Genomic DNA, 18,995 nt, shown 5'->3' with positions numbered 1-18,995 from the left:
CATAAAGACACTGTCCACCATTTATATCCCTGCTTAGGCTTCTGATCCAGCCAGGCATAAAAATGTTTTTTCAAGAAAAAGGGAAGCAGATAAATAGGCGATGTAAACGAGGCAGTCCTCCACTCGGCAGCATGCTGTGCAATCATGTTGTGTTTTTTCTTTTTTTTTCCATCCCTGGTGCTGTGGCCTGGCTGATTGATGGTGCAGCACAAACGGGCTGATCCATCATGGCACCCGTCGGCCTTGTCCGGAGCAGCAGAAATTCCCTAGCATCCACAAAACGGGGAGACCCCCCCCCCCCTTAAAAACCATGGAAAGAGTGATTGAATACTGTGGGAAATGAGTGTCAAACTGTTTGTCTCTGACCCACGGTCCCTTTAGTATACCTGGGGGTTGTGCAAATCCCAGCTGAAACTCCTGCTGTGAGATGAGAGATATATGCAGGGTGTCTCCCTCTGTTTCTCTGTCTTTTCATCATGTTGTCTTCTGCAGAAAAATAAAAATCCCATTGCAAGCTTCCAGAATCACAACAAACAGCCCAGTCAGTGAGTAGTACAAATGTGCCATGATCCAACTTGGAATTATTATTATTTTCTCTTACATTTTCTTTAACAATTATGTTAATTACCAATGCAAGCAAATGAATAAGCAGAACATTGTAGCCTTCGATAAAATAAACAAGACTGTGAAATATGTTTTTGGGCTATCAAAGCCACCTCATCAGCCCCTCAAACCAAAAGTAGGCTTGCTGTAAATGTGGGCTTGACATTTACACAAACACAAAAGTGGTCTCTCCCCATCAGGATCAATTCCATCAGAATGGAAGAACAAAGATAATCTACTGTGATGTCACAATGGTCCAGACATGCCCGGAGGGAGATGGCCAAATTGTGTCATCAGTGCTTTTTCCTTGCAGCAAAATGAAATGTAATTTAACGTAATAGGCAAGGTATTACCTTGCTATAGCTTTATGAGGCTTCCCTGAGGCAGCCCTCAGTTGGCTATGGTATTTGCAAATAAAGGTTATTTATTTAACTTATTTATTGGTTGGGCCCCTGCCTTGATATAGGCTTGCAACCACAAAATGATCTCAGAGGACTTATTTGTCTCGTGGCTTGCAGCACATATTTATTGTGCATGTATATCTGTAGATACTGCTGAATATGGCAAACATGTCAAACACTGTATCTGTTTTTATTGTTTTTATTTTTATTCATTTATTTTTATTAAACTAAACAACAGTAAGGTAGTAAACAGTAGCTTTCTTTTTCTTATTCCAGAACAGAATAACGAATACATTTTCGGGCACAACTGCGTCTAGTGCATCACAATCACTGCAAAGTATACAAAGAAAAAGTCTTTATAACCAAAAAGATGCACACAGCTATATGAAAGATGCCTTACAAACAATGCAGCAAAGCAGCAAGTCTCCAACGTTTGAGTCATTCATGTCAGAACCTCATGTACACATGTTGGATAGTACCTTGATGTACAATGATGCAAATATTGATGCTTATCATATAAAGATAATGGCACAAGATTGTCATATTTGTGGTAATGGCTGATGCGGATGACTGCCTGCATTCTTTGAGCATGATAATGCACTGCAGGCTTGTAATTAATGACAGGCATTAGCAAAGTGGACTTGAATAGAATATGCTTTCAAACAACATAGTTCCTTTTTTATAATAAAATGTTTAATAAAAGATTTGAATATTATAGTAAATAACTATCAAAATGTGTTAAATCATATATGCTTATCAATCATCTGTTTGTTTTGTCTCTGGTTTAGGATGTCAAAATTGACTTGAGTTGACTCAAGCAAAGAGAATAATGTTACTAGGAGACAAAACATCATACAGAAGTATTAATAGACAGCTGATGCCTATATTTCATATATAGGGGGGACATAGCTCAGGAGGTAAAAGCGGTTGTCTGGCAGTCGGAGGGTTGCCGGTTCGATCCCTGCCCTGGGTATGTCGAAGTGTCTCTGAACAAGACACCTAACCCCTAACTGCTCTGGTGAATGAGAGGCATCAATTGTAAAGCGCTTTGGATAAAAGCGCTATATAAATACAGTCCATTTACCATTCATTTATGCTTCATCATATTTGAAGGACTAAGCTTACTAATGGGAAACCACAAACCAGTGCCAAAACAATTGACAAAAGAAAAAGAAACTTATCTGGAATGAAAATGTTTTGTATTTGTAGACCATTACATGTGACAAAGTTTGAATTCATTTAATTCCAGTAGGTAATATTTTGCCTTGCATATAGTTTTCATATGCTCACAAAGGAGGAGAGGAAGGGGGAGGGTGACAAGCAGGGAGAAAGAAACCAACTTTTTTTAAGCATACTTCTTCCGAGGGCATTTAGTATACAGTGTATAGAATTTTACACCTCTAAAGACCTTTTGAAGTGTCCTTTTGGATGTCTCCAAATGGCCTTTTTGGAAACCTGTCTACACTTAGCTCAGAAAAAAATACTATGCAGAATGTTCAATTTTGGTAGCATTGTCATCAAATTGGAACCAGGATTTGTCCAGCATTGTGGCTGTGTCTGCACTGTGTTTTTAAGCCCATCAGGCACAACCTCAAGTATCTGTATCCACTGAAAAAAAATCATCTTTTAGGTGAGAAAAAACTTCCACTTCCACTGTGCTTGAGCTTTTCTAATCTTGTTTCAGTAATATTGGCAGTAATTCTGACTCTTGGAAAACAAACTCCAAGATTATGCCCATCATCAAAAGGGTTCAAGAATAATAACCACATTTTCAGGCACATAACCATGTCATTTTCAGGCTTGTGTTAAAAAGGGGGCGATACAGAAGGAGGGAATGTAAGGGGTTAATGAAAGTCTTTCTGGGGTAGAGAGCCTATTATGTCAGGTTTTGAATGAGTGGATCTCATCCACTTTGAGAATTTTGCTCCTTGCTTGCTCTATCCATTGAGGTTCACAACGCTTGGCCCTTACCCTTCCATCACAGCTCTCTAGTTTACAACAGAGACTACCAACTGCTTTTCTAATTAATCATATGCATGCAGTCTCGGGCTTCTCAGAGTGACAAAGTGAAGGAAAGCAATCTTCCAGGGTCACTGCAGATGGACAGGCAAGAGACGCAGACTGCAGCAAAGGAAGCCGGGGTGGACAGATGCCCAGAAGGTGGATGCTGAAGGTTGTCCACTCTCCCATGGACATTTGCAGCACACGCTTGATTTCTGCGTTCTCGCTGTAGATGAGCGCCTGTCCATTCAGCTCATTCTCACGGATGACCTGGCTGTACTTCTCTGGCAGTTTGAGCCTCACCATCTGGAGATTTTTTTAAAAAGAAAAAGGTGAAAAGGCATAAGCATCAATTAAATCCATACCCTTTGCCTGAAATGACCTGTTAATGCACTAATGGTTGAATAAGCCAGTAATTTTTCAGTGGTGTAAACCAAGGAGAAAGAGAATGCATTCTGCTTAATAAAATAGTGAAGGTCGTTATATGCAGTGTATGGAGAGCTGGTTTTCCACCATGTATCAGATTCTTTACTGCTGTTGTATACTTGAGCAGGGTATGAAATCTGTATTCAGAAAAATTAGTAGTTTTGATTGAGCTATGCAATTCAATCAAAATAAAGGCATCTCTAAAGCCAAAAGAATGTTACCTCATTGCAGACATCCTCTGTGGTCATGTTGATCACAGAGCTCATTGGGAGTGGGATAAGAGTTTTCTTCCCAACTGTGTCCCTCCGTGCTATGCTTCCTCTTATCCTGGATAGCTCCTTCTTGATTGAGTGGTCCAAGTTGACTGTGGCCAGCTCAAACTGGTCAGCATCTTTAACAGTGAGCTTGAAGTCAACCTTGAGAAACATCTCAAACAGCTCAGGATCTTCGTCGTGCTCCAGGTGCATGTTGATCTGGTCTCTGATCATGTAGAGCTCCAGTCTGTATTCACTGAAGACTTCCCATAGTGTCCTTGATTCATCCGAGGCAACTGCTATGGATGGCTCTGGGTCTAGCTCTACCCTTTGCCGCTCGTCCTCTAGACACTCCAAAATCCAACTCAAACGACAGGGCCACTGGTCAGCCAGGACTACCCAAGCTGCAATAAGCTCCATAGAAGGCAACTCGATCTCCATCGCCTCCATGATGATGACTGACACCCTGATCGAATTGATAATTCTCCTCATGGATATAGTGTCCCCCGTGATGTAATTGTGGAGCTTACCATCCTCACTGTAAATGCACTCGAAGGCATTCTCAATAAGCCACTCCAAATCCTTTTTATTCAGCTCAAATGTGACATCCATTTCTGCTTTGTGGTCTTTGCTGAACAGCTCCATGTGTTCACTTTTTGTTGAATTATCATTTCCAAAAACTACTTCGTCCACAGAAAAATCTTGTTTGATCTTCTTCAATTGGCCCTGGACAATATTGTGAAAGACCTTGCGCTTTGAGAAATCACACAACTGGGGCACGGTGAAGGGCAAGGTCACAATGCGGTTCAAGAAGGCTCGAGCATGGTCCTCTTTGCAGAAGCAACCATCTGCGTAATCTATCTGCTGCACCAGGATTTCCGGATTAACGGCTATCATGGAAATGAAAGGACTCTCCTCATCTGACAGAAGGATGTTTATGGCATTGAGCACCCCCATGATCCGTTTGGGTGTACACCGGTCCAGGTGGGTGATCTGTAGCACCACACGGATCTTCCGCCTCTCAAAGACCTCCATGAACTGGATGAAGCAGGAGATCACCCGCATCTCCTTCCACACCTCATTCATGAACCCTAACTTGCTGCTAACCTTCTCATTGTTCATATTCCACCTGATGTTGAATTTCGGGTTCATGATGACGCTCTTGATCAGCTGGAAGATGAACCGAGCGGCACCAAAAGCGGGGACCCCAAGGATGCCAATGGTGACGCTTTTTAACATCCCCAGTTCACCTTCATCTGACTTAATAGCCTCACCTCCATATTTCCTCTTGGGGAAAGCACACATAATAAGGAGGAAGACTATCACTGGGATAACAATGAACACAACAATTGTCAGTAACCACAGGGGGAAGCAGCAGATCTTCTTTGACCTCCAGTCTTTTTCACTATCTTCAATGACCTTCTTCACATCCTCCTCCTTGTGCTGGGTGAAGCGGTACAGAGGGATGAGGAGCATGCCAAAGCTCTCCTGAAGACCTTCATAAAGTCTCATCACCAAGCCTGCCCAAAGCATGTCACTGCCAGCAAAGTGCCAGGCACTGAACTTCAGAAATATGTAGCGAACATTAGTCTGTCCCTGGTTCTGTTCAGTCCACACAGGGATGAAGAAAAGCATCTTGATGATGGTACACAGGAAGTAAGTTACAGAGGACTTAGAACGTGGCTTAATTCTTCCTTCATATTTTTGTTCTCTTCTCTCCGCCTCTTTCTTCATGTGGGCTAAAATTAAATGTGATACAAACATACAAAATTGGTGAATAGCCACTTTAAGATTTGCACAGGACAGTTTAAGTTTTGAGACCGCTTGTATCCTGAAGCAGAGCTCCTACCTTTGCTCATTGCTTAATGGGCCTCATTGTTACCCATGTAATGTTGATAAATTATCAAGTAAACTTTCAGGTAACATTTGCACCGTAAATATTCATTTTACAATAAAGGTTTTATTGCAGTGCATTCTGTGAGAAAAATGCCACAGTAAACATGAGCAGTTGATAAATTAATTGGAACAATGATGAAAGTGTAATTCTTTAGACTAAAAAAGACTTTCCATTCAGTCTCTCCATTCGTTTTGTCAGCGATTGACTATCACAACTGTAAGTGTATGGCAGCATGATGGACAGAGGGAAAGAGCAGCCTACCTTCTATGCACTTGAGGAGCATATTGACTCGACTGTGACAGGAGGAGTACAGTGCCACTGTAATCGGAGGTGCCACCTTCGTCAGAGTCTTAGACAGAGCGTAGCCATAAATGTTATCCGATGGACGATCTGCAGTCAAAACCCCAGGTCAGTACATATCCTTTATGCTCACCTATTTCAACACTATAAAGGTATTTTCTAAATTACAGATAGCCAGCAAATGTGGTATCTCTGTGATAATATGTAAAAACAGAGCTTCCTTTTAGTCAGTTGAATGGAAGGTGAAATATACAGTATACATTTGAAACACATTCCAGTGTTTGAAGTGTATATGTATTAATAAATTGTCTGTGCTCAGACCAGACAGTGGGTCCTACAGATAAGAGTATTTTTTACATTTTTAAGAATTTTTAAAGTGATATTCACAACTCCACCTCAGCACTGTAGAATGAAACTGGCCACATTGTCAAGCATAGACAGTGGTGCAATAAACTGGTACTGTATGCTACACTGGTAAAACATAACTTTGAACATTGCACTGGTAATACATTTCCAAAAATTTAAGTTACTGCCTAATGAATTACAAAAGATACAAAAAAAGATGAGCAGAGACAGATGACCTTTATACATCATGATGCAATGCAGCCAGGTAATGTCTAGTGCAGCCTCGTACAACTCAAATCTATGGCTGGGTACAGTTCCATTTCATTCAATTCAATTTGAGAAATTAACGGAAATGCATAAATTAATGAGAAAATCCTCACCAAAACTTTTGTTACGCTTTCCCCTCAATTTTTTCTCCAGTTTGGAATGCCAAACTGTACATAGCCACGCCCACAGCATAATCTCTTCAGCCAAGGTGGGTGTGTGACAAGCACACTAGAACTCTCAACGGGCCTGAGAATTTGAGCCCAAACAAACTCGAGAGAGCCGTGCCTGAGACCAAATCTGGCCAAAACTAATAACAATGAACTGAGCCTGAGAAAGACTTAGTTCAGAAAACCTGATTTCCAGAAACGACCACAGTGTGCTGTGTGCCAGTGTGCCTTGTGGCACAGCACTGCAGCGGGCAGGGAGAGAGATAGATCTCCAATACCAACTTATGAAGCACTTTTTGCACCTATTTATGTCCAGCATTTCAAAAAATGCTTTGATTATTTTGTATAAATTATTATATGAATTCATTATATTGATGATTTTATTGATTATTGAAACCACATTTCTGCAATTAGCAGATCGCACAGCCAACACCCCTAAAAGCACAGCTCCATTTCATGGCTTAAATGCTTTTAACACAAATACAACAGGAATATAATTTGAACAATTAGGCTTAGTGGAAATATATAGCATTTTCTCATTGCAAATTAACTCAATTAAAATAGGCATATATGAACTATATGAGACTATATATAAAACATGAAGACTGACAACAAACAGCCAATACCAAGTAGCCATCACAAGTTAAAAAAGTGAAAGGCTAACATTTTTCTTTCAGCCTGCATTCTCAGAGAACTTTGCATTTACTTGAGAAGTTAAACTAAACATAAAATTTTAAAAATGTTAAATTGTCAATACAAAAATAAGCCTCCAAAACAGTTCTAGTAGGTACTGTATGCACTGATGTCTTTCATTGGGCTGTGTGTTTTATGTTGTGAGAGCCTGGGAGCAAATCCTGCGATGCATCTCTTGTTGTTGGTGATTGATAATTTAAATTAATGTGCAGTCCAGAAATGGATTCCAGCAAACTGAACCTGACCCCTGGAGGATGTTACTGTATTACGCTTGGCCCTGAGTAGGCTAGTTACCAGCCATAGTCAGCACTGTACAATTCAGGATTCTACCCTGGGCTGTGGAGCCTATCCATGCACAAGAATAGTTCCTTAACAGGAAAAGCCACCCAGTAGCCCCATTCTTGTGATAGTCTATGTGTAATATGCTCTCCCAGATCATGATTTCCTATTTCAGATGCATTTACAATGCTGTCCAATCCTATTCTCTAAAAAACCTATGAAAACAAGTGTGACATGAGATGTGAAACATTTTTCTTAGAGCACAATTCATTATTAAATGTCCTGACATTTATTCAATTTTAACATTGACTTGTGACATTCTGTTGCAATTTCTTTAAAAGTTACAGTAAAATTGCATTTTCCAGCAGAAGACTTACTAACAGAGAGGGCTTAGTTGCACATTACCCAGAGTGCATTTCATTCACTGTATAATCCATGTATTCAGTTTGACATGCTGAGGTGGTTCAGGTTATGCATCTTGCCTGCAGATATGAATGTACTTTCCTGCCTGAGAATTAACCCCTTAACATGCTGGTAATAAATTAATGGCATTACCAGCTCCACTACTATTGCTGTCTTACCTTTGTGGATCATTTTACAGGCTGTGTGGTGAGTGTCCATATCCCCAGAAAATCTAAGCAATTTCTGTAAAAAAAAATAAATAAATAAATAAACAAAAACATTTTTTGACAGAAAATCCTATTATCATCTAAACAGGCCTTCATCTCTCATTTTATAAAATGAGCTGTACTTACATGTAATTCTGTACTCGTGTATATTTGTTTTAATAGGTGAATGCGCTATGCAGAATAAGCATTATTGCCCACATTCAAAAACCTATGACAACAGTGGAATGCCAACAGTGGAAATGCTCCTAATCGGTCAGCAAACAACTTTTTATGACACTTGTGTTTATGGCAATCTGTTATGATGGGTTACTGTATGTAAAGTATCGCCTATTCATTTTATAACACATTTTATACATTTATGTGCCACATGTCTAAAACTGAATAAGCTATCTTAAATGAATAATTGCTGGGAATTGTAAACCATTTAATAAAATAAATCAGCAGAGATTAACTAAAATATAATAACCACAAAATAGACAGAAATGCATACAGTGATACAACCTGGGAGCCTTATGCAAGACTCACTGAACTATTCTGTTTCTCTCCTTAAGAGGTGAAGTCTGAGGTGCATTTCAACTCCTCCTACCCCACAACACCCCCCTCCCCCTCCTCCCTAACATTTGTTCAGTCAGGGTGTAGTTTAGAGGGAGACAGCAGGTTAATGCACATGATGGATTAGGACTGATTCAGGACACAGTTACAGCCCTCTGTTTGTCCTCTCCATTGGAGTGTCCTTGTGGCCCTAGGGCTATGGGGGCTCATGGTCCCACACAAACCAATACAGGCAGAGGCTTGGAATCCATTTGTAGATTTGTGCAGAGAGGCAAGTCACAAGAGAATTAGGCTACTTTATTTAGTTATCAACACGCACCGCACCCATAGACTTGCAGTTGAAAATATATTTTAAAAGAACATTTTTTAGGCTACATTTTGTTGTCCCAATCTCCGCCCAGACTATGAAAATACAAAACATACTGTGATGCTCATTTCCACCTCCAGAAAATGTACATATGTCAGGCTTGGAGCTGGCATACGTGTTTGAATAGAAGTAAGTTAACTTCTATATGGATAAATCAGACACTGAACATAAGTGCAACCACACGTCCAATCAAATTCAGTGCAATTAGTTGATAAATAAAACCCTGGATGGATAAAGCAACTACAGAACAAATGTATGATTCAGTTTTGTGGGGAGATTCTTACAATTTTCAAAGCAAGCTTTGTTAGCATCATCCCTTTATAATATACATTTTTATAAAGGTACTTGTACTGAATACCTCTTGTGTCCTGACAACTCTCCATAACCCAGCTTAAACACAAAACAGGCTGTTAAGAGGCTGCATTCGTATTTAAATTGCGAGTCTGTGGCAGTACAATCTACATAATTATGCTACTTTTAGTCAGTACTTTACTCCTTATAAATATAGTAATCTGAGAAGATGAGTATGCAATAGTTCGCAAAATAAGCTTGGCCTCTAATGCTTCCCTTTTTAAATTGTCCCTTTTGTTGTGCCTTCCTACAGTGAATGTGTAATATGTTGACAGCACCTGCTTTGTTTAGTAACACCTATACCAAAAACAGTTACATTTGGCTTTTGCTCCTGATCATGCTTTCTGTTTTTTTTTTTTTTTAAATATCAAAGCCATACTTTTCAAATACCCTCCAAGTAAATAAAACAAAGGTGAGCTGAAACAGCACTACAAGAGTTACCAGAAGTTACTTACCAACTCTATGATAGCTTAGGGCACATTCCTTTAAACAAGTCTTTCAATTTGCTGCGTAATGAAACCTGTGGGAACTTGTTGGAAACAGACAGCATCTGGGTTATGCTAAATATACTTGAATGCTTTAATGTTAGGCATTGAATGCAAAAGACTGTATATTTGCCATTAAATGAAGAAGAGAGGAAATGAAAGGAGCAGAGTGAAGCAATACCTGAAGAGCTGAAGAGGGAGTGAACCTTGATCGAGAAGGTGTGTCACTGTGCGGTAGGATTCGGCTGTAAAACTTTATGACGTGAAGAAAAACAAACAAAAGGCCAATTGAGCTCTCTCAATTTGGGTGGCTACTCATAATGAACAGTATGATTCATCACGATTCTGAATGCATGTACAGCTGAGAATTTAAGGGACAAAATCAAAACCGAAAGTGATCACTGTTCATCTAAAACGTCCAAATGTACAGTATCAGTTATGTTCCCTATGGATTAAAACTCCGGGCAAGTTATAAAAAATGACCAAAAGTGTCTGGACACCCCTTGGTCTGGGGCTGTGTTTCATGGTTTGGGCTAAACCCCTTAGTTCCAGTGAAAGTGAATCTTAATGCTATAGCATACAATGACATTATACATGATTCTGTGCTTCCCCAAAAGTTTTGGGAAGGCCCTTTCCTTTTCAGCATGACAATGTCCCCGGGCACATAGTGAGGTCCATATAGAAATGGTTTTGTTGAGAATGGTGGAAGAACTTGACTGGCCTGCACAGATCCTTGATCTCAACCCCATCCAACACCTTTGGGATCAATTGGAAAGCTAACTGTGAGCCAGGCCTAATTGCCCAATCAGTCTCTGACTTGACTAATGCTCTTCTGGCTGAATGGAAGAAAATCCCTGCAGCAATGCTATCTACTGTAGTATAAAGCCTTCCCAAAAAGAGTGGAGGTTGATATAGCATCAAATGGTGGGCAATTCCATATTAATGCCCATAATTCTGGATGCGATGTTGGATATCAGGTGTCCACATACTTTTCCCAGTGTAGTGTTATATGGGGTTCTGATTAAACAATTTAAGTTCTGGTTAATACATTTTTTGGTGTCAAGTCCTTCTGTAAATTGATCAGTTTAATAATTATTTAAGCTAGGTCAAATCCCTATGCAAATAAACCATAAAGCTGTGTTGGAAAACATTTATACTTGTATTGCTGCTCTTGAAAAAAATCAGTTTACGTGAAGGCCTGTGTCAAGTTGTTTTTTCAATTTCTTTAATTGATACCAGACACTTAGCATTGCAGAATACTGCTGTATACCACTTACTCTTACCTTGAAAATTAAATACACAGGGTAAACTCCCTCTATAAGCCTCTCTTCAGCCTCTGTTCTCTACAAAGGCACAGTTCCACATAGCAGAAATTATTTAAGCCAGTTAGATTTTCATGTGGTCAGTCATTGATTTCTGTGTTACCCAAAGCACGGCTTGAAAAGATTGCATTTACATCAGATTCTTTGGGACCTGCTACCACTTGTGAGTCCTGGCAAATATTTAATACCTGGGTTCTACACAGGTAGTACACTAAAATCTTCAGTCACTTATAGGAAAACATTATCTCAGGCGTCATTTCAGAATATTCCATGCAAGACTGTGCGGGTTCAGAATTAGTAAACGAGAATGTGAAACATCAGTGTCCTGTTCCCCATTGCCTAACTGCTTATGGGGCACTCTCACCTTGAATGATACTGCTCTCTGTTAGTAATAAATGCTTTGATGTTATATTTTGAATGATCACTCAGTACCATTTAGCTACAATAAATACTGGCCCTGCCTTCTTTGAGTATGAATGCACACACACACACACATACCAGGAAATGCAACCCACACCATTAAGAAACCACCTATGTGTGGGGGTGGGGGAGTTACACTGTCCTACTCTTGCTTGAACATTAAAATGTTCTACCTGAGCTCCTAAAAAGCCCCAGGAACTGTTCGCTAAATGCAATCAAAGACCAAATCTCAGGGACTCACATAAGCTGGAAACAGTAAAAACAGAAATCGTGACCTCAAGTAGTGAAAGAAGGCATTTTCCACAGCATACTGAAATGGCACCATCTGCTGATTTGAAGCACTGCCTTTTTTGTACACAAGGCAGTGCAATTGCCATCACCAGCAAAAACATTCTTCACTATAAACAAAGTAATCACACATTTCTGACATGTATTCCAGAGAGAAAAGAGAATATATATTTTCCTTTTCTTTTTGCTACAGATTCTAAATTGGCACTGGCAGAGTAATCCGTATCTACCGTCTTCTTCGATTGGCCTTGCTTGTACAGTTAGAACAGATTTTTATTTTTTTAAAGGACTGTTGGGTGGCTTTTCCTGTTAACATGCTAGGTTTGCTTGTAATGAGATCCCCCATGGTTAGGCATGAAACCTCGATTGTCCCCATGCCAGCAGGAGCTAGCGGTCCCACAGGGCGGAGAAAAATTGGCCATAGCATTACTCATAAAGGGTTTCAGCTGACTGGGTTGTCCCTTGCTCGCTGCATGAGAGCAACTGCTTTGAACCTAGAATCAATCGGAACCAACTGTGCATGAACTGCACTCAACCCAATGACTACAAGCTTCAGTTGGGTGAAAAGATGAAGAATCCTTTGGATGTAAAAGCATAACTTTTGCTTTTCCCAACAGCCACATCAATGTGGTAGGCTGTACTAATGATATAATGAGAAACTTTTTTTTAATTTTGAGAAAGTAAAATAAATGAGGATTTAAAAAACCGATAAAGAAAAATATAAAGATATTTTCATCTGAATTCCGTCCACACAATGCCATGATTATAATACATAAAAAAGAAACCCCAATCATGATTCGGTAACATTCTATATATTTCATGAGTTTAATTGTCTTGACATGAACCTGTGAGAGGGAGTACTAAATGGAACTGGTAACAAGCAAAATAACACGGTCAAGAGTCCAAACACAGCTCCCGTTTTATCTGGGCATTACCTTCTCATTTCTAAGGGACAAAGAGCTTTTAGACACGTTTTAGATGTCTCCAATGAGGACTTAGACTGAATGTTACAAAAAAAAAAGAGGATTAAAGAAGGAATACCAATGGGCACACAAAGGCATAAATACAATCCTCCCCAGGGGCTCATTCTGTGAAGGCCGGCACCACTAAATCACTGGACATCACTGCTTTCAGTCTGGGCTGTCCCATTAGCTGTGACTGGAAGTCAGGAAACATTTGGGTTTTTTGAGCTGACGGTGAGTCACCAAAGGTTTCTTGGGTTACCACTGAATTAGTGCCCCCGAATGAGCAGAATCCTACATGTTGCTAGCTGTTTCTAGCAGGGGTGGGGGCGGGGGTCTCGTTTTCCCCCAGAGACAGAGGAGAGTGTGGCTTGGACACAGTGTGGAGGTCTCAGTCAATCATGGCATATTGCAACTACGCAGGAATTACACCGACATGGCTGGAGTAATGAATCGGGACGCGGGATTGCCTCTCAGTCAAAACCCTGTCAGGCACCCGGCCACGCTACCCCCATCGAAACGCCTGCCGGCCATCGTGGTGAAAGACGGATTGCCCCTGCCGTCATCCATAAACAAAGCCTGCGATATCTGGAGGCTGAAGAAGAACTGTGTCAAAGTGCTTGCTGCTGCATTCACACCCTTGGTTTCTGGACATAGCTGTGAAAAAATGAACCCACTCATGTCGCCTGAATATTTGTAGAGGTGTCAGTGGAGCCCAACAATTCAATGCCCCCGCCCCATCCCGGAAGCTAAGGTTTCCACACAGTCTGTATAGATGCATTAATTTAAGCTGAAATTGATTACTGAAGGAGATTACATACCAACTTAAATTCCTCTCTCACAACCAAATGCCCCCCCCCCTCCTCTCAACCCACTCCACCCCCTCCATCCATTTTTCCAACATGCAGCAGAGCCAGAGGCACAGTGACGAAAGAAAAAAAAAATCTCTCTTTTTATCTCTAATTACAAAAAAAACGTGTTGGTGGAGATTTGTGCTGTTGTAAAGCAGGAGGCCAGGAGACTTAGCAAGGGGCAGGGAGAAGGAGAATGAAATACCGCCACACATTCAGTAAAGAAAAAATAAATAAAAAAACTCTCAAGAAATTACCTGCTGAAAGATCTCTCTCTGATTGATTTGAGCCCGTCGCCGGCATCGTAATTCCGCCCCGACTATCAGCAAACCCTGGGCTTTTCTGCTGGGGCTCGTACCTCATTTGTCCTCCTCGACTTCCTGCATGCTTCTTGTGCCCTGACAGAAGGGCAGCTATCCCAAAACCTAATGAGAATGTATTATGAAAGAGTAGCAGCTGTCTTTTCATCAGCCCACCTCTCTGAGGTTTCACAAATTGAAAATATTGCATGAAATATTTCCATGAGCGTAAAAAGGGTGAAGAAAAGAGCTGGCAGGAACATTAGCTGTACTAAAAAAACCAAAAGTACACAGCTTTTAAAGCCAACACATTCCCTGATGATTGAATCAATTTTGAAAAGTTAATTAACAAGTATGCTCTTTCACATTTTGCCCTTTACTCATGGACTGCACCCCCCTTCTCTGCCTTATTAATATTTCTGGTTATAGGCTGCTACTTTATATCAATTTATTCAAGGATATTATTATTTTATAATAATGTAGCTTCATATGTAAAGCTCAGAGAATAGAGAGAAATGATAATGAATTATGAGTGCAATTGTGGTATTAGAACAGCATTAATAAGCATCTCTCCTTGTGGAGTCATGGGGCGCTTAAAGAGGTGCTTCAGAATGACTTATTAGCTTTGCAAACAAAATGTTTACGCATGGAGGCCATTACAGGATTAAATGCCTTCTTTGATTGAGGATGCACTTAATGTTAAACTATTACAGTTCAATCTAGAATTTAAAGAGCACCTGCAGCTGCTCTTTGAAAAATGAGGTGTAGTTTAACTCAATTATCTTTTCACTTGGATTTATAATTGGTACTTCCACTGTTCTTGAAAAAGAAAAGGAATCTCATTGCATGGTGCTCCAGGGTGGACCAACTGGTAGGGGTATTTGGTATAAGAGCAAGCTGGTGCTGGGTGTGGTTACGAAGGCTATTTTGAGCTAGCTGAATGTGAGAGAAAGTAGGTGCAATGTAAATGCAGCCCAACTGGTTTCCTCTCACCAGAAACTGTTGGTGGGGACCAATAACATCCCTATTGATTTTACCCAACTAGCCTGGCTAAACCAGAATTAATCGTCTGACTTTCTGCCTCTTTGTAGCATTTTTGCATCCCATGTTTCTGGAGTAAGCTGTTACATTGTTGGAGTGGTGCTTTTGTGTAAAGCAAACTTGTTTTTTTTTTTTTGTAAAATGGTCCTAGAATGCCTATTACAAAATAGGCAGGCAATTTAGATTGAAAAAAGCATTGTGGTTTATATTTCTATGCTTTTTTGTCAGGGAATTTTCAAAATTATGGTTAAAATCAACAATTTAAGAAAGAACGTACAAAACTATGTTTGTGTGATAAGGTTAAACTCGCTTTTGAAAATGTGAGGTAAGAGGATTTCAGCAAAGCTGCATTTCTAAATAAGTTAAAGATTTAGTTTTGGGTGTTTCAACAGGGATCTGAGGTATGTCAGACATGGAAAGTTAGGATAATGTGGTATTTCTGATGTACAGGATGCAACTATTCTGTATTTGAATATACCTTTTAAACAATGGCTGTTCTCAATGCTGGTTTTTCATTATTTTTTACCACGTCAGTGATTGGCTGGAGAGCGCAAACACTATGTTTTTTTAATCCTAAATCGACTGCTGATAGAAAGGAAACCACAAAAACCTTCAAACACGGCAGACCTCCATGACCTGAGCTGGACACACCTGGTGTACATCATACGAGTGCAAGTTGGATTGATACTTTTTTGGAGCTTGAATTGGAGTGAAATGAGATGAAAGAGTGATACCTTTATAACTGAAACAACACACCCAGGTCATACAGGGGATAGCCCAAAGGGAAGTTCATGATAAATTAAAGATTGTGGAGCTGGGCCTCAGGTTCTACCACCCTTGATTTCTGAGTGATTAGCATGCTCAACCAAACACTTTATCTGGGTTTAATTTTCACATGGAGCATTCCATTTTAAAGCATGGAGGCAAACTGTTGCATATATGATTGATTTCACAATTGCTACACAGATTGAGTTCAGATTTTCCAAAACAGCACAGAGTGTGTGATTATTCTTAGTCATTTGAGTAAGATATAAAATTTCTTAAATGTTCCTTCATTTATTAGATATGATTCATCAAAAATGTCAGCAGACTGAAGTGCACCCTCTGTGACTCTAAACCCCAACTCCTGAGATTAATTAAAATATTTGGTCTGAACCACGCTTCAGCTACCTCTTCAAAAGTTTTACAATCTTTTGATGACTGCATTAGACACACCGATCCACTCTGGAACAAATTCATCCATCATTCATGTCGTCTTGATTACCATCATTAATGCAGTAATCTAAAATGATTGCTTTTTAAACATGGTTAATTGACACCTTTTGGGCCACTATCATAGACTGCCATAGACTTCGAATGTGAAATGCCTGCAGCAGAGGCATTGAATAAGTACAAGGTTGTTTTAATTGTGAAACTATTAAATAAGTCCCCATTAATTACATTTCACTAATTATATTTCACTTCGAATGCACCATAACGATGCCATTAGCGTGCTCTCCGTTTGCTTTAGATGTTCAGCCTGCTCATGAACTTAATTTATAATATCAAGAACACTACTGTACATTATGAATCATCAAACATGATGCACAGGTTGAAGGTGGAAGGGTCAAAAAGTGAATGAGCAGATGAAGGCATGCCAGAAATACACTAAATGAAAAAGGTGCAAATTACCTTGGATGAGTAGATTAGATATTTAGAGAGCAAAGATGGCAGACTCATTTTACAGATAGGCACTTTCTTTTAGATAACTCTCTATTCAATAAAGCAGTGGTAACCAACCCTGTTCCTGGATTGTAACATAACATAACATAATGACAGGAACAGGCCATTCGGCCCAGCAATGCTCACCATTTTCCTGACAAAATTAGTGCTCTGATTACCTACAGACTAGATAGTATCTAACACTGTATCATGCCTAGTCTTGAAAATCCACAGAGTTTCTGCCTCTACTACGTGACCTGACAGGCTATTCCACACATTGACTACTCTCTGCATGAAAAAATTCTTCCTAATGTCTGCATGGAATTTACCTTTTGCTAATTTCCATTTATGGAATAGTTACATACTGTAAGTAAAATACAGATTCACCATGGAATATTGTGAGATGATCCCAGATTCAAAGCAACCTCCCTCAACATTCACCTTACCTGTAAGTGTTTCACATAATTTCTTTGAAAGAGACCTTACCTTTAAAGATTGCGCCGGGTGTTTAGAAATACTGAACCCAACACCCAGTAACTTTGCATCCCCACTCCACGCATGAACAGTCAGCTCTGAGTTCATCAGTTTCGGCTGTACAGTTATCCAGCATTTGTTCTGCTGCCATGGAGATTGGGTGCTGTCAAACAAGCCACCGCAACAAATGAAGTATTGCTTTCAGTCCCAAAGATTTATTGCACAACACAGGACTTCTGAAACCGAGCCTGTCAAAGAAAAATAAATAAATAAATAAATAGATATGCACAGGGGTTTGTATTGAAGTGTCCTTGTGACGGTAAAAGATTAAATTCTGACTCGTCACCACACTAACCCTGAAACCTCTGGATCCTTCCACGACATACTACACATGCCTTTGGATCGCTGATTGGGTAGTGAGACTGCATGAACCCTCACCCTAGGGTGGAGCTTCTATGTGCTGTCAATCACTAGCTCATGCAAATCAAGTGAAAGGCTTTGCTTTTCCTCCAGCTCAAGCGTCAAAGTTAAAATTGTGTCCAATAATCTAATTCCTGGTAAGGATACTTATGCTGGAATTAAAATAACATTTTAGAACTGATGGAAGTGTTTTGCTCCGCACAGTTCCCCCTTGCCCAGCACACAGTGATTATGAAAAAAGGAGCCCAAAATAGCAGCAGATAATTGAGTTTAAAAACAATGCAGATTAAATGTTCAGATAAAGGAAATAGATCATCTCCAAGCTCGCTCTACCTGTTCTGGTGGTTCGCAGATGTATAAATTAGGCACAGATAACCATTTACATTCCATTTTCTAACATGGAGACTTAGCAGGTCTTTCTTTGCATAGAGGCAGGATATTCCTTAAGCTTTGCATTCACAGAGAAGAGGGTGTTCCACTGCTTGCCTTTGAAACAGCTTTCCCTCCACTTAGAAGGCAATGAACATTTCCTCAAGCTAGTGAACGTGTCTGAACTAACAAAAGTTTGAGAAACATTTTGAGGTGCGAGGGAGAGGGGAAGACAGCCTCCTCTGCACTCAGATTGCACGACCTGACCAAGACATGGCGTCTGTTTCACAAACTTCCACAGAATTTTTCATCAGAAGGAATCGAACATAAATAATTAATGTATTTACATTCTTATCGTTGAGAAGTTATAGAAATTTCTGTAAATGGCCATATTTGTGAGTACTGTACCTTATTGTAGTGTAAAGGTTTGTGTGCAAAGCCCAGAAAACTAGTGTAATGGTACTATAAACAATGCAGCTTTCCATACGCGTTTGTGGTGTGTCATTTGAGAATGATTAGTTATTTGTGAACTAATCATTTTGATGAACAAAAGGAACTGGCAACTCCATGCAACAATATGTTCCTTTGGTTCAGCTCTCAGTAAGTTTCAAACTTACCATTTGCTGAAGCTGCAGCTACTCCTATGTAACAATTGGGCTCTGCAGTAGCCATTAGTCAACAGTGATACAGCTCTACCAATTTCCCTCCTGCTGTCTTTGTATTGCCATGATGAACATTTTCCTGAGTAAAATTAGAAGCAAATGGCCCAGCCCTTTGACTGCATGATATAATGTAACTGTGAATTGAAAGATGTATGTTTTCAGTATGCAT

At 39.9% G+C, this 18,995-nt stretch overlaps 1 protein-coding gene across 5 annotated transcripts; it reads right to left on the bottom strand.

Annotated features, from left to right (window-relative positions):
- Positions 1–1,187: 1,187 nt before the first annotated feature.
- nkpd1 (NTPase, KAP family P-loop domain containing 1) lies at positions 1,188–17,757 on the bottom strand. Of its 5 annotated transcripts, XM_064311035.1 has the most exons (7): positions 17,388–17,756; positions 14,118–14,285; positions 9,988–10,061; positions 8,215–8,278; positions 5,844–5,972; positions 3,653–5,424; positions 1,188–3,311 (listed from the first exon to the last, which is right to left on the bottom strand). In XM_064311035.1, exons 4-7 carry the CDS (start codon positions 8,252–8,254, stop codon positions 3,033–3,035), a joined length of 2,220 nt encoding a protein of 739 aa, XP_064167105.1. In that variant the 5' UTR covers positions 8,255–8,278; positions 9,988–10,061; positions 14,118–14,285; positions 17,388–17,756; the 3' UTR covers positions 1,188–3,032. The 5 variants fall into 5 exon arrangements, with proteins under 5 accessions (XP_064167105.1, XP_064167107.1, XP_064167104.1 ...); XM_064311037.1 differs by lacking the exon at positions 9,988–10,061; XM_064311034.1 differs by lacking the exons at positions 9,988–10,061; positions 14,118–14,285 and having other exon boundaries at positions 17,388–17,757.
- Between the last annotated feature and the right edge of the window lie 1,238 nt (positions 17,758–18,995).

The sequence above is a fragment of the Anguilla rostrata genome, chromosome 15 (assembly GCF_018555375.3).
Source record: "Anguilla rostrata isolate EN2019 chromosome 15, ASM1855537v3, whole genome shotgun sequence".
NCBI lineage: Eukaryota > Metazoa > Chordata > Actinopteri > Anguilliformes > Anguillidae > Anguilla > Anguilla rostrata.
Note: the sequence above shows the minus strand (reverse complement) of the source record. Positions and strands in the feature narration are given on the sequence as shown.